A 14,421-nucleotide genomic window follows, 5' to 3' on the forward strand; every position below is an offset into this window, starting at 1 on the left:
TCTAGATCCTCAAGTGTGGCCCTCTGCCTGAATCTGTCCTCATCCAATTTGCCTGAGGTGGTTTCCTCTTACTTCCTCATATCAACTTTCCTCTTTAGTCAGGGCAGATTTTTCAACTATCTCATTGCCACAGCTTCTTATGGGTAGGTAGGTAGCTAAATAGAAAATTTATCAAGTACTTGCTGAATGTCAGGGCTATGCCAAATGTCCTGGCATACAAATGGAAGCAAGAAAACAGTTCTTGCCCTCAAGGAGCACACATTTTAACGCAGGAAAGATAATACATTCATTCGGGGAGCTCAAAAGAAGAAAAGGTTGTTGGGAAAAGTTATGAGGATGGCAGCCCAAGTGTGCTGTGCTCTTTTCTGGTAAGTGGAGTGGAGGATTTAGGCAAGGCTGGTGAAAGCTGTTTGGCACCGGGGCATGGAAAGATAAGGATGATGACTAGAATACAAGTAGCAGAGTGTGGAGTTGACCAGGAAGTTGTTTTTTCATTATTTTATTTTTTCCTGATGACATGTAGAAATACTTTTTAACTTTGATTTTTTTTTTTTTTACAATTTGGAGTTCTAATTTCTCTTCCACTCTTCTTCTGCTTCCCCCTCATTGAGAAGGCAAGCAATTTGATAAAGGTTATACACGTATGGTCATGCAGAACACATTTCCATATTAGTCATGTTGTGAAAGAAAACACAAACCAAAAAAAAAACCAAAAATGAAAAAAGCAAAAAACCCCAGCATGCTTATTTGATCTGCATTCAGATTCTGTCAGTTCTTTCTCTAGCGACAGCATAGCACTTTTTCTCTTAGGTCCTTCAGAATTGTCTACGATCTCTATGTGGCTGACCATAGTTGATATGTCACAATGTTGCTGTTCCTGTGTACAAATCTCTCCTGGTTCTGCTCACTTCACTTTGCCTTAGTTCATGCAAGCCTTTTCAGGTTTTTCTGAAAACATCCTGCTCATCATTTCTTACAGCGAAATGGTATCCCATCGCAATCATATACCACAACGTGTTCAGCCATTCCCCAATTGATGGGCATCACCTCAATTTTCAGTTCTTTGCCACCACAGAAAGAATTGCTATAGATATTTTTATACATATAAGTCCTCCTCCCTCCCCCTGTTTAGAAATTTCTTTAGGTTATAGCCCTGGCAGTGGTATTGCTGGGTTAAAGAGTATTCACAGTTTTATAGCTCTTTGGGCATAGTTCCAGATTGGTTCAGAATAATTGGATCAGTTGACAACTCCACCAGCAGGGCATTAGTGTCGTGATTTTCCCACATCCCCTCCAAAATTTGTCATTTTCTTTTTCTGTCATTTACTAGCCAATCCACCAGGATTTTATCTGAAGTTGTTACATATACAATAGGGTTTGTTTCCTAATCTGTCTGATGAGTGTATTGACCTGGCTGATCTCTATAAGGGCCTTTTCAGCTCTAAATATGGTGAAAGCCAGTCCATCCTTACTCTCAGGCCTGAATCATTTTTATGACATTCCTGACAAGTATTGAAGGGCCTTTGTAAATTGCAAAGTGCTATACACACATAAGGGATTGTTATGGTTTCAATTTTACTACTCTTAAGCCCTGAAGTTGTGTTTTCTAAGGCCCTTTCTAAATCTGGGCCTTCCAGCTCTACCATTCAGTGTTTTAAGGGTCCCTTCATAACTCCATGCTCATTGCTATGATTAAATACAGATACTGCAAGTCTACTTAGCCCAGCAATGTTACATTTCTAGAGCAATGAGTCAAGGAACCTTCAGTATTATACTTTATTCAACTTTGTATATCTAATACTATGCCAAGAGTTTCTTGGGGAGAAAGTTTACCCAGTATTCACCCTAAACTTCCACATGGGTCTTCTTTCTTCACCTGGCATGGTGGTAACCATTGGTGTGTTGATATCTTTCTTCTAAGAGTACAAGCCCAGATAGTAGCAAGGCCTATTGGGATTGGGAGAACTTGGTTCTGATTTTATCTTTGTGACTTACAGGGAACTTTCACTCCTTAAGTCTAATAAAGGATTTGGAGCAAAAGCACTAAATTCATTCATTCATTAAACATTGGGTCCTTGGTATGTATATACAAGGCGGATAGATAGGACATGTATGCTGTTCTTAAGGGACTATAACATTATATTGAGGGGAAAGTCAGACACACAAATAATTATGATAGAAGAGAGAGGATGACCCTTGTGCACATTGGGAGGTACTAGGAGAATTTAACTCCTCCACCTGAAAGTTGGTGGATGGGTAGGGTCAGAAAAGGCTTCATTGAGGAAGAGCTTGGGCCCTGAAAGAAGGGGGAGGGATTTCATTGAAAAGAATTGTTTGGGTAAAGCTCATTATAGAAATGTGGATGGGAGGGCGGAGCTTGAAGGAGGGTGGAGTTGAAGGAGAAATGTGGATGGCCTAAGTAGTGGAGGTGAGAGAGAAGGTATAGTGAGAATGGGGGATGGAGAGTAGTCCAGTTTGGCTGGAACAGAGTCTGGGAATGGGAGGAGTGTGAGGGAAGACTGGGTCAGAACCACCTTTTTTTGGAAGTACTTGACTGCAGGGATCAGGAAGATTTTTGTGGTGGTTTTTAGTAGGTAATGGGAAACCACTGGAGATTGCTGAGTGTGTAGTTCGTATCCTAAGATGCAGAGGAAGAACCTTTGGAGATCACCTAGTATAACTGTCTCATTTTACAGATTAGGAAACTGAGGCTCATAGAGGGGAAGGGACTTTCCTAAGGTCACATGATCAGAGTGGTACCTCATGAAGAACATTCTTGGAGTGGTGGGAAGTATGATCTTTAATGACCCTTCTGGCTTCCAAATTCTATAATTCATTATTGACTGGGGGTAGGGAAAAGGCTTCAGTGATGGGGTTGGGGGAGAAGGGATGAAAAGCCTTGGATTGTGGCTTGGGGGAGCACAATAGGCAGAAATGAAAGCTATCCTGGAAGAACACAGAAGAGAAACTTGGTAGTTTAAGCTGGATAGAATATTTGCCATTGGGTTAGAAGATAGAAACTCACCTCAGAGATAGTGAAGTTAGAGCCAAATACACATTCCCTAATAGATGTGGCTGGAACAGTCTGCAAATGGGAGGAGTGTGAGAGAAGGTCGGGCCAGAGTGAGCTTTTTTGGAAGTACTCTACTGTAGGGATCTGTCCCCTATTAGGGGAAAAAGCGCTGGCCTGGGAGTCAGAGGGCCAAGGAGACCTGGGTTTGAATTTTAGCCTAGCTACTGACTCATTATGTCTCTCTCTGGACCTGTGTTTCCCCTTCTTTAAGGAGTGAAGCCTTCTACTTAACCCATTGTCTCTGAAATCTCTTCTGTGTCTAGCATTCTATATTACCAAGATCCTCCTAGCTCTGATTGCCTGTGTGTGTGGCAAGATCTTTTCTAGTTCTGAGGTCATAGAGTAAAAGCTCTAGACCTGGAAGGGACTTCCAAGACCTTCTCTTCCATTTTATAGATGAGGAAAATGAGACTATGGGAGGGTGAAGTGATTTGCCCACATTTAGGAAATTTATAGGTCAGAAATGGGATTTGAACCCAGGTCTTCTGATTTAAGATTCAGTGTTCATTCCATTGTACCAGGATACCTTCCTCATCCCTTCTATTGGTATCCTGTGGTAGGAATTGAGAAAGCTAATGTTGCCTAAAAAAAAACAAGCCCATGTTGGTGGTGTCTTGGAACGGGGAGTTGGTGTCACTGTGGGGGACTGGAAAATTGGGAGGGAAATTCAGTGCTTGTGGGAAAAAATGTCTGGTCAGCTTCTAACATATTAAGTTTCAAGTGTTCTTGCCACAGGGGAACATTCCCCAGAGACTCCTCTCTAAGAAAGGAGGGCCAGCAGATGCCATTACTCATCTTTGGGAGCTCCTGAACAAGAGCTATGACATGTCCTATAACTGGGAAGGTGCTCCAGAACTCAGGTAAGGACAAATGTTCTTTATTCCCACCAAGCTAATGCCCCCAGGTGGATCTCCCAGGCCTGCCATGCTAGAAGGCTCAGAAAAGAAGGGAGCTGTTTTTGTGGAAAGGGGGTGATTGACTGAACTAGAGTAGACCTAGACTTGGAGAATATTCATGCTGGAAGAGATCCATCTAGTTTAACCCTGTCATTTTCTATTTACATATTTCTATTTACATTTCAACTATCAGCAGAGATTTATTAAGTTTACTATGTGCCGGGTACTATGCTAGACACTGGGAGAGGGGTGTGTGTGTGTGTCTGTATGTGTGTGTCTGTGTCTTTGTGTGTGTCTGTGTCTGACAATTCCTGCTTTTAAGAATCTTACTTTGTACTGTGGGTGTGGGCGTGATGATGTAAGTATACTGTGTTCACTACTGAGTAAATACAGGACATATACAGAAGCACTGACAGACACTAACAATTGGGCAAGATCAGTCAAGGTAGCTTACAGGAGGTAGTATTTGTGCTGATTTTCTTTGAAGAGAGCTAGGGATTCAGCTAGTGGCCAGGCCTGGCTTCAGGAAGATCAGAGTTTAAATACAGCCTCAAGACACTTGCTAGCTGAGAGACCCTGGGCAAATCACTTAACCCTTCTTGGCCTCAGTTTCCTCATCTATAAAATGAGCTAGAGAAGGAAATGGCAAACCACTCTAGTATCTCTGCCAGGAAAATCCCAAATAAGGTCATGAAGATTTGGACATAGCTGAACAACAAAGGAATTCCAAGAGGCGGAGCTGAGGGGGGAGAGCATTCTAGGGGTAGGGGTGCTGTGCAGAGGGTCCAGCATGGCAGATGGTGTTGTGTATGGAATACTGCAGGTTGACTGGCTGGGCTCTAACAGAAGGTGTATATGAGGGGCAGTAACAGGTATTCAACCTGGAAAGTTAATGTTGAGCCAGATTGTGAAGGGGTTTAAGCCTAAGCAGAGTAATCTTTATATTATTATCCTCAGGACAGTGGGGAGCCATTGAACTTCTTCAGTTGTGGAATGACATGGTCAGACCTGCTTTTTGTGGCTATCAGTTTGGTTGTTAGGTATATGATAGTGAATAGATTGGAAAGGGAGTCCAAGTAATAATACTAAGCCCTAGACCAGACTAGTTGTAGTGTGAATAGAGAGAATGGGTCAGATTCCAGAGATGTTGGGGCAATAGGGAATTGATATGATTTGGCAGCTGATTTAATGGGGGTGTTGAGTGACAGTGAAGGGGTCAAGGGTGACTCATAACCTGGGTCACTAGAAGAATACTTCGATGAAAACTGAATTCAGCCATTTAAAAAGCACCTACTGTGTGCTAGGCTGGGCATACAAAAACCAAAAATGACACAGCCCCTCTCCTCAAGAAGTTTACATTCTATAGGAGATAAGGAACAACATGTATTCCTACACATAAATAAAAACGTATACTAGTAAGTCACTACTTCTGTGGACCACAGTTTTCTCCTTTAATATAAAATGTGAGGGCTATGTGATCCCTACAGTCTCTTCTAACTCTTAAGTCTCCCATATTTCTCTCTTATGCAATTATCTCATTCTCTTGTGGATTATACATTACTGATGCCAGAATTTTAACTATATTATTAGATTGTGAGCTCCTTTAGGGCAGATTTTTAAGAAAAATCTCTGTATTGTTCAGTTCTTTTCAGTTGTGTTTGACTCTTCATGAACCCATTTGGAGTTTTCTTGGCAGAGATACTGGAGTGGTTTGCCATTTCCTTCTCCAGCTCATTTTACAGATGAGGAAACAGAGGCAACCAAAGTTAGGTGACTTGCCCAGGGCTCATACAGCTAGGCAGTATCTGAGGCTGGATTTGAACTCAGGAGGATGAGTCTTCCTGACTTCAGTCCCAAGTTCTAGACACTGTGCCACTTAGCTGCTCTGAACTCTGCTTCGAAGAAAATTTAGGGGCTTGCTCTAATGAAAAGAGCAGTGGACTATTAGTCAAAAGACTATTTAAACTTCATGGTATCATGGGATTTAGAATTGGAAGGGATCATTGTCTTAATTACATCATTTTAAAAATGGGGGAACAAACCCCAAGAAATGAAGTGACTTGTTAGTAGTTATACAGATAAGTAAATAGATCCAGCTTTCAAACTGCCCCTTTTTTGCCTCCTAATTCAGTGTATTTAACTTTCTCTACAAGTTATGTGACTTTGGGCAAGTCAGCATTGACAGGAAATTTTGGGAGAAATTGTATAGCAAATGGTGAACTACTCCATCTTGTAGCCTGTTTTCTGATTTGTTCTACCTTATTGGTGTTAGTCAAATTGATCAGAAAATTCATGCAACATGACCTAGACTAGATAAGCTTCAGTTATCTGTGTGACCCTGGGCAAGTCACTTAACTGTATTTGCCTCAGTTTCTCCTCTTCTATAAAATGAGCTGGAAAAGGATGTGGCAGAACCATTCTAGTATCTCTTCCAAGAAAACCTCAAATGGGGTCATGATGAGTCAGACACAGCTGAAATGACTGAACAACAATAAAAATTAATCCAAAGAATATTTATTAAGTACCTGCTATTGGGATAATATTTGCATCATCTATCTTGGGGTTTTTGAAAGCACTCTATGAATGTGAACTTCTATTTGCTATTGACTGTGAGCTTAGGAAATGTTAGTTGTGTGAGTGAGTGAGTGAAGGAGGCAGTGATGCTGCCAGATCAGGTCAAATTTTCCCCTGTCTATTCAAGGTCTAGTGGTCCTCGAGAAGCTTTGGTTTCCTGGGGAGATTTGTTAATGAGAAAATCCCTGAGCAACTGGGAAGAAAAAGCTGAAGAGGTCGTAATGTCAAATGGATCAGTCACTTAATAAGTATTATCTGCCTACTATGTACCTTGAAGGTTGCTAAGTGTTGGGTGAAAACAGAAAGGAAAAATAGCCCCTGCCCTCCAGGTCCTCACCATCTAACATGTACAAAAGAAGATGTACAAACAAGCTGTATAGGATAAGTAGGAAATAGTTAACACAGGGGGCAAGCACAAGAATTAGGAGAGGTTGGGAAAAGCTTCCTTTAGAAGCTAGATTTTAGTTAGTATTTGAAGGAAACCAGTAGGTGGAGACGAGAAGGGGAGAGCATTCTAGGCATGGGAGACAGCCAGAGAAAGTTCCTGCATCTGAGAACTGCCAAGAGGTCAGCATCATTGGATCAGAGAGTTATGGGAATGTGTTAGGTGTGAGAAGACTGGAAGGGGAAGCTATAAAGGGATAGGAATGATAAATAGAGGGTCATCTGTACAGACTTTCCAAAGGAAGTACAAAGCAAAATTGGGAAAGGGACAGAAAAAGAAGGGTGAGAGTCAGGACTCAATTAACATCAACATTTTATAAAACACTAACTACAAGACCCATTTTCCAGATGTGCAAACAGTCATCTGAGAAGTGGGTTGCCTTGTCCTGAGTCACATAGCTAGTAAGTGGCAGAGGCTCTAGACTGGGGCTGATTTGAATTCAGGCTTTCCCTAATCTTGAGAGCTGTCACTAGGTGATAAACTCTTTGAAGGCAGAAACTTTAGAAACTTTCTCCTTCAATGTAATAGAAAGAGTCTAGTCTGAAAAGACCAGGGCTTTAAGCATTTAGAGTCTATTATAATTTAGCTCTAACTACCTTCTTAAGTTATTCATACTTCAGTTATTGGCTCAAGGGTCCAGCCAAACTGGTCTGCTTACCTGTTGTGCTCCAGTGCGAACTCAAACACACACACGCACATATACACATTCTCATCTCCTTGGTATTCCTGGACTAACTGTACTTTTCTTTTCACTTATACTCTGTGAAGAGTAACCTGTCTTCTCCATGAGGTTGTATGGAACTTCCCAAAATAAAATTACTTCATATTTACTGGGTGTATAGATTTGTATTTATACTTACACAAAAGTTTCCCCTGATAAGATGATGGAATGTAAGTGCCTTGAGGGCAGTGGCATTTTGTCTGTGTTGCCTGAGCCTCAAACAGTAATTGACCTTAGTAAATGCTAATTCATCGAGTAGTTTCTGGGAGGAAGAGACTCCAAGGCCGAATCTAGAGAGGGAGAGGAACTCCTTTGGAGTCATTGAAATGCTGAATTAGGAAATGGGAATGAGTGCAACAATAATAGCTCCCATTTCTACTTTAAGGTGTACAAATTGTTTCCCTTAAAACAACCTTATGAAGTCAGTAGCATAAATATTATTTACCATTTTACAGCTGATGATAGTGAGGCATGGAGAGTTTATACATTGTTTTTCAGGGTCTCCTTATCTATTAGTTCTTTTCAGATGAAGTACCTTGCCAAAGGTCACACAGCTAGTAAAGGTTCTAATACGGTGAGTTAGTGATTTTAAACCCAGGGTTGTTCTGTTACACCTCATCTCCTCTAGTCTGACTCAGATTTCTGATAGATGAGGACAGTGATGGCCACCATTTGGCTAAGAATATATACCTGCCTCAGAATTTAAAATCTGCCCCATAAGGGTGTGAACTTGTTTGTGGTCAAATATGCAGGCACCTTGGATTTCTTTGTAGATCATTGTAAATTGTTGCCCAGAGACCATGCCGCATAGAAGAAGGCTGAGTCTTTCTTGTCTTTTGTCTTGTTCTCCTACTTAACTCAGATAACTTCAGATAGGAGTCTGGACAGCAGAGCTGGAAGAGGGCTTTTTTATATAGTTTATATAGTCCATCTTACTTACTGTGATAGAGTAGGAAACTGAGGATCATATATATAGAGAGTGGCCCTGACTGGAAAATTCTAACCTCTGCTGGGAATCCTGACCTAGGTGAGTTTAGAGTTCGCAGACTGTAGAAAAGCACAGTTACCATGGCAATGAAATATGCATTTATGCCATGCCCTGTCTCAAATGGTAGGAAAGTAGAGTAGTTACTTGAAGGTAGGTTGTTTTTTATTTGTCTGGGACATATTTTGCCTAATCAGTGAAGGCATTCTGGATAGATTTTGAAAAGTAGAGTCCTTGTAGGTTGCATAGTCAACTAGATGAATAATAACTCATCTTGAATGATTTTCCCCAAGGGCTTGGGAGGGGGCAAAAGTTGTTCAAGAATTGTTGGGGGTGGATTTTGAATCCTGCTGGGTCCAGAAAAACTGTCCTTAAGCTTTAATTTTCATTTTAAAAGGACTGAGCTAGGACTGATTCACTGTGAACATCATGAACCTTAGGTTTGGGGGGCTGGAGAATGCAGGTTCCTGATTTTCCTAGCCCTGAGTTCCCAGGCCTCGCCGAAGCCCTTTTGGGCCTAGTTATTACATAACCCGGGGAGTTCCTTGGCTGGAACCGGTGTCTCATCTCCCAAGGCTCTCGGGCCAATTGTGTTATTAAACTTGCAACAGGCATTAAGCCAGCGAAGCAACCCGCCTGGGTGTCCCCCACTGAAACTTCCCTCCTTTCCAAGCTCTCTGGGTCTGGGTGGGCGCTGGCCCTGGATGGGGGTGGAGGGTGGTAGTTTTTTTTTTCTTTTTTTTCTGGCTGTACTAAAAGGCGGTGGCGGCGAAAGCCGGTTCCCTAGAGAAGCTGGGCCGCCCAGCCCCGCTGCAGGGAGGAAGGCTGAGCTCAGGCTGCACTAGAGGGCCATCTGCATCAGCGCCGAGAACTGCAGCGGCGGCAGCCTCAGCCGAGCAGCCTCCTCTCGGAGCGGTGGTGGCACCTCCCGGGACCGCACATGCCCTTTGTTTATCCGCCCTCTCGCCCCGTCTGGTGTCTGGGTGCATTCGCTTAAGTGCTGAATAATTAGGTGCCTCCTGCTGTCACCGTGGGCCGAGTAGGCCAGGGAAGCGCAGGGGACTGTCAGGTCTTCTCCCCGAGTGGCAAAGAAGCTCAGGCAGCAGATCGGGGGAAGGGAGGGCTAGGGGGGAATTAGGGAAGTGAGCAGTGCCCCATCTCACCCGCTCCTAGTCCCTTCAGACCCTCACCCTGGAGAGCAGGGAAATCCACCCCAGAGGGACCCCTTGAGGCTTTAGGGCTAGAGAGAAAGGAGTGTGTAGAGGGTTGGGAGCCCCGGGCTGGGAAATACCGGGACCAATACCCCGGGCTGGGGGGGAGGGGGGGAGAGGAGGAGGAGGAGAAGGAGGGTGGGGGGAAATGGGAGGAGGGAGACTCAGGCTGGAGGGAGGGAGCCGGCCTCGAATCTGGACCTTGACGGATGAGTGGGGGCGGGACGGTAAGGGCCAGGACCCCGAGAAGGACGGACCGAAAAACAGATATGCAGGGTTGCAGACACACTTGCAGGCAGGCGGGGCGGGAGGGAGCTGATCGCGTAGAGTGGGACCCGCTGCCCTCGCTGCGGGGGTGGGAAGGTGGGACGGGTGGTACTGTGTCTCTTCCCCCCCCCCCCCCCGCCAAGGGTTGCTCCTGGGCTAGGATGCATGTGGGGGGGCGGGGCGGGTGGTCCTTCCGCCTGAGGGTGGGGACCGGGCCCAGGCCGGGCCGCAGGGTGGGGTAACCCGACCCAAGCTTGCTGGGCGCTGCTATACCACCACCGGCGGGGAGGGGGAGGGTAGGGGAGGTGGGAGGGGGTATGGGAAGAGCCAGGCGGTGTCTCCCCCTTCAACCACCCCCCAACTCCAGGGGGCAGCCGCTGAAGCTGCAGCCCCTGCTCCTGCGGTGTCTAGCCTGCCGCCGCCCGAAGGCCCGGCCTGAGCCGGGGAGCCAGTCTTTGGGGCTGCTCCAGGTTCGTTCAGGGAGACCAACAGCTGCCTCCATTTTGTTTCCTGCTCAGCTGGGTCGGTGGTGGTGGTATCTGGAAAATATAAATTTTGGGGGGTGGGAGCTGGAAGATCACCTACAGCCGATACATCTGGGGGGGTGGACTTGAGGTCGTGGGGAGCCCCCCTGCCCAGGCACCCAGGTGGGCCCTAGAGCACGGGGGGAGGAGCTGGTCCAGGCCCGGGAGGGGGGCAGGTGCCCAGTGGATGGGGAACCCTGGCTGTAACCTAAGATGGAGGCCAGGACTGACGCAGGCCGAGCCGGGTCAGGCGGGCAAGGAGGGAGGGAGGTAAGGCCTGCGGGCCCTGGAGGAGGAGGAGGAGGAGGAGAGGGGTGGGTAAGGCCACTGCAGTGGCAGTCGCCGCCGCCGCCAGGTGCGGGGCTGGGGCAGGCCAAACCAGGCGGCACCACCTGGCACAGCGAGCCGGGGGGGGGGGGGGTGCTGTAGGCAGCGGCAGAGCCATGTGCGGCTGCAGCCGGGCCCGGAGCTGGAGCCGGGGTGGCGGCTTCCAGAGGTGTGTGAGGAGCCGCAGAGACGCTGCAGCTTGACATCGGCGGCCCTCACCGGGCTTCCGACGGAGGCGCCGTCGGATGCAGCTCCCACCCCCACCCTACCCCCCCCCCCCCCCCGAAGTAGGCCCTTGCCTTGACAGCACAGGGCCGCGGGACGCAGTGGGCCCAGCGTTAGCGGGCCAGGCACGAGGAGGGTGGCAGAGACCGGGAGGGGGGGGTACGTGTAGTGAGGGGGGGGGTGAAGCTGAGGGGCGGAGCTGATTGGGCGGCGCCGTCGCGAACCGGCCTTCACCCGCACTGAACCCCAAGAGTGAGGAGGAGGGAGCGCGCGCTGGGAGACGAAGCCCCGGGGGCGGGAGAGGGGAAGCACGCGCACACGCGCACGCGCGCATAGGGCCCCAGCGCGCGCCGTGGAGGGTGGAGGAGGGTGGTGGTGGCGGCGGGGGGGAGTGAGTGGGGAGGGAGGAGGAGGAGAAACAGGCCGGGGCAGGTCGGGCGCTCACTCGCTGCCTTCAGCCTAGGAAGAGAGAAGCGGGGAGGGGGGAGGGGGAGCGCAGCGAGCGGCTTCTTTCTCCCCATTCACTGCTAACCCCCTACCCCCTATCCAGCGTAATGAGGTCAGCCCCCCTCCCCAGCAGCCAGGCCGGGGAGGGGGCGCCACGAGCGCTGAGCTGGGGAGGGCCGGCCCGGGCCGGGCCTGGCGGGGAAGATGGTGGCGGCCGTGTGAGGTGAGGGGGCGATGGGGGGGCGGGGCGGCCGGAGTGGGGGGGAAGCGGAGCTGGGGAGAACACCAGCCCTGCTCGGGCTGCAGCTGCGGCCCCAGTGCGAGTCTGAGCTCGCGGGCCGGCCGGCTCAGGCCGAACCGGGCCGAACCGAGCCAATGGCCTAGGCAGCAGCAGCAGCAGCAGGAGTATGGCCCCCTCCCCATCACTACCAGCCGCGCTCGGGCCTAGCCGGCCCCTGCTGCGAACTTCCTCCCCTCCCCCCCGGGGCCTGGGCCGAGTTGCAGCCCCTCTCCCCCTTTCCCGCTGGGCCTCAGGTACCCTGGGGCAGTCCCTCAGGCCCAGGGTAGTCGGACCGGCCGGAAGGCCTGTAGCCGAGCAGGTGGGAGGTGTCTGTGGGGGCAGCCTCTTGGCTGCAAAGTTTGCAGGCCGCTGAATATTGATGAGCGTGCGGGGCTCTGGGAAGGAGCTGGCTGGAGCGGGGGGCTGGGGGCAGGCAGCACCAGCAGCAGCCATGTTTGTCAATCTGCAGCTGCAGCAGCAACAGCAGCAACTGCTGCTGCCCTGACTCCACGCCGGGCACCGGAGGTGCTGGCCCTTGGGGCGCGGGGCTGTTGGGGAGGAGGCGGTGAAGAACACCGACGACGACGAAGGGAGAAGTGCTCGTCTGTGGTCTCTTGGCCCGGCTTTGCTGCGCGGTTTGCAGGGTGCAGCGCTATTGTGACTTGACGCGCAGAGGGGGATCCTTTTTGTGCCACCGCACCAAAGCCCACCTCTTCTGCCCAGGTTCCCCAACTAGGAGAAAACTGGTGCTGAGGGCTCTGTGTTTGTCCTTGGTGGGGCTCTTTCCTTTGAGAGGCCGTATCTTATCGAATTCCAGGAGATTTTAATTTTAGTTAGAAACCAACTGGCCACCTCCTCTCTCTGCAGCACAGGAAAAAGCTGCTGTTGGAGACCATGTGCAGGGATCTGGGCCCCTCTCCTCTCCCCTGGGAAGGTGCTATTGTAGTTTCCTGAGCCCAGTTTGACCTGACGAACTTTTTTCTCCTTGTGCAAGTGCGTTGGAAAGGCTTTGAGGACATGTAGGCCTCTTAAGTAGTGCTGCCATTTTGAAGAGCACAGAAGACAGAGGGTTCTCTTCATTCTCAATGATTGCCTTATTTTTGGTTTGCAGGTTGATGTTGGCCCAGAATGGATCAAACCTGTGAACTGCCCAGAAGAAATTGTCTGCAGCCCTTTTCCAACACAGTGGATTTAGATGCCCCCGAAGAAAAGGACACCCCTTTCGGTAATGGTCAATCCAATATTTCTGAGCCTCTTAATGGGTATGCTATGCAGTTATCGGCTGCCATTAATAGTGGAACATCCAAAATTACTTATGGACAAAATCCATCATCTTGTTACATTCCACTGCGGCGACTACAGGATTTGGCCTCCATGATCAATGTAGAATGTTTAAATGGGTCTGCTGATGGATCAGAATCCCTTCAAGGCCCTGAAAAGAGAGATTCAAGATCTGGGTCACCAAATGTTTGCACTTCCTTGAGTCCTGGTGATCCAAGAGCACTTGCTATGAAACAGGAACCCACTTGTAATGACTCCCCTGAGTTCAAGGTAAAAATAACAAAGACTGTCAAGAATGGAATGCTACACTTTGACAATTTTGTTTGTATGGAAGATGCAGATACAGATATAGAGTCTGAAATGGACACAGAGCAGCCAGGCACAGAGGATGACAGTATAGATGAAAACTTTGAAAAAACAAGGCAAGACCTAACTAAGACAAATGCTACCTGCAATTTCGAGCCCCGATCAGAGAATGGTATAGAAGTGCTCATGGGAATTGAACAAGACAGCACAACAGAAAGTTGTGAAATAAAGTCACAAGTTTTACCATTAGCTTCTCAAAATGAAATGCAGAAAAATAATCAGACAACTGCCATGGACAGCAGAATTGAAAAGCCAGAGCTTCACCCAGGCCCCTGTTCACTAGGAGATACAAATATTACATTAGAAGAACAATTAAACTCCATAAATTTATCTTTTCAGGATGATCCAGACTCCAGTACCAGTACATTAGGAAACATGATAGAATTACCTGGAACCTCATCATCATCTACTTCACAAGAATTACAATTTGTAAGCAGTTTTTGGTACAACTTAACATGTATTACAGACAACTTTAGAAACTGATAATTGCTAATAGTTTCTGTTGTGTGTCATTTTGTAATTGGAAACCTGTTGGTCATTATTGACAAAGGAAAATCTAATGTATTTTGAATTTAGATCTGTGTTTTCTGTGTGCTTGGTTATCTCAAGTGATTTTCAAGAGAAGTCAGGCTTAGTTTCAAATCTAATTGGGAAAACAACTTAGTTTTTAGAGCTAATAGTAAATGTTTATTTTAACTTTTTAAGCAAATATCGATAGACTTCATTGTCTGTTAGTGATACATGTTTTTTACTTGGCCTTCAATTTCTTCATTAAGTCAAACCTTTATAGAAAAGGCTG

General features: G+C 47.6%; 1 protein-coding gene across 25 annotated transcripts in view; it reads left to right on the plus strand.

Moving 5' to 3' along the window:
- Nucleotides 1-3,808: 3,808 nt before the first annotated feature.
- NSD1 (nuclear receptor binding SET domain protein 1) overlaps nt 3,809-14,421 on the plus strand; it is a 152,387-nt gene continuing 141,774 nt past the window's right edge. For 2 of the 25 annotated variants that reach the window (XM_069077677.1, XM_069077678.1), the window contains exons 1-2: nt 11,632-11,918; nt 13,087-14,051. In XM_069077677.1, the coding sequence (XP_068933778.1) occupies nt 13,104-14,051 (948 nt within the window). In that variant the 5' untranslated portion in view covers nt 11,632-11,918; nt 13,087-13,103. Of the gene's footprint in view, nt 3,934-9,583; nt 9,707-10,016; nt 10,201-10,245; nt 10,269-10,485; nt 10,643-10,672; nt 10,695-11,451; nt 11,501-11,631; nt 11,919-12,394; nt 12,969-13,086; nt 14,052-14,421 lie in introns of those variants that run through there. The other 23 variants (XM_069077680.1, XM_069077687.1, XM_069077681.1 and 20 more) reach the window with 23 other exon arrangements.

This window comes from Petaurus breviceps, unplaced genomic scaffold (assembly GCF_028583685.1).
Source record: "Petaurus breviceps papuanus isolate PSGF00001 unplaced genomic scaffold, PetGlider_PUasm1.0 90994, whole genome shotgun sequence".
Lineage (NCBI taxonomy): Eukaryota > Metazoa > Chordata > Mammalia > Diprotodontia > Petauridae > Petaurus > Petaurus breviceps.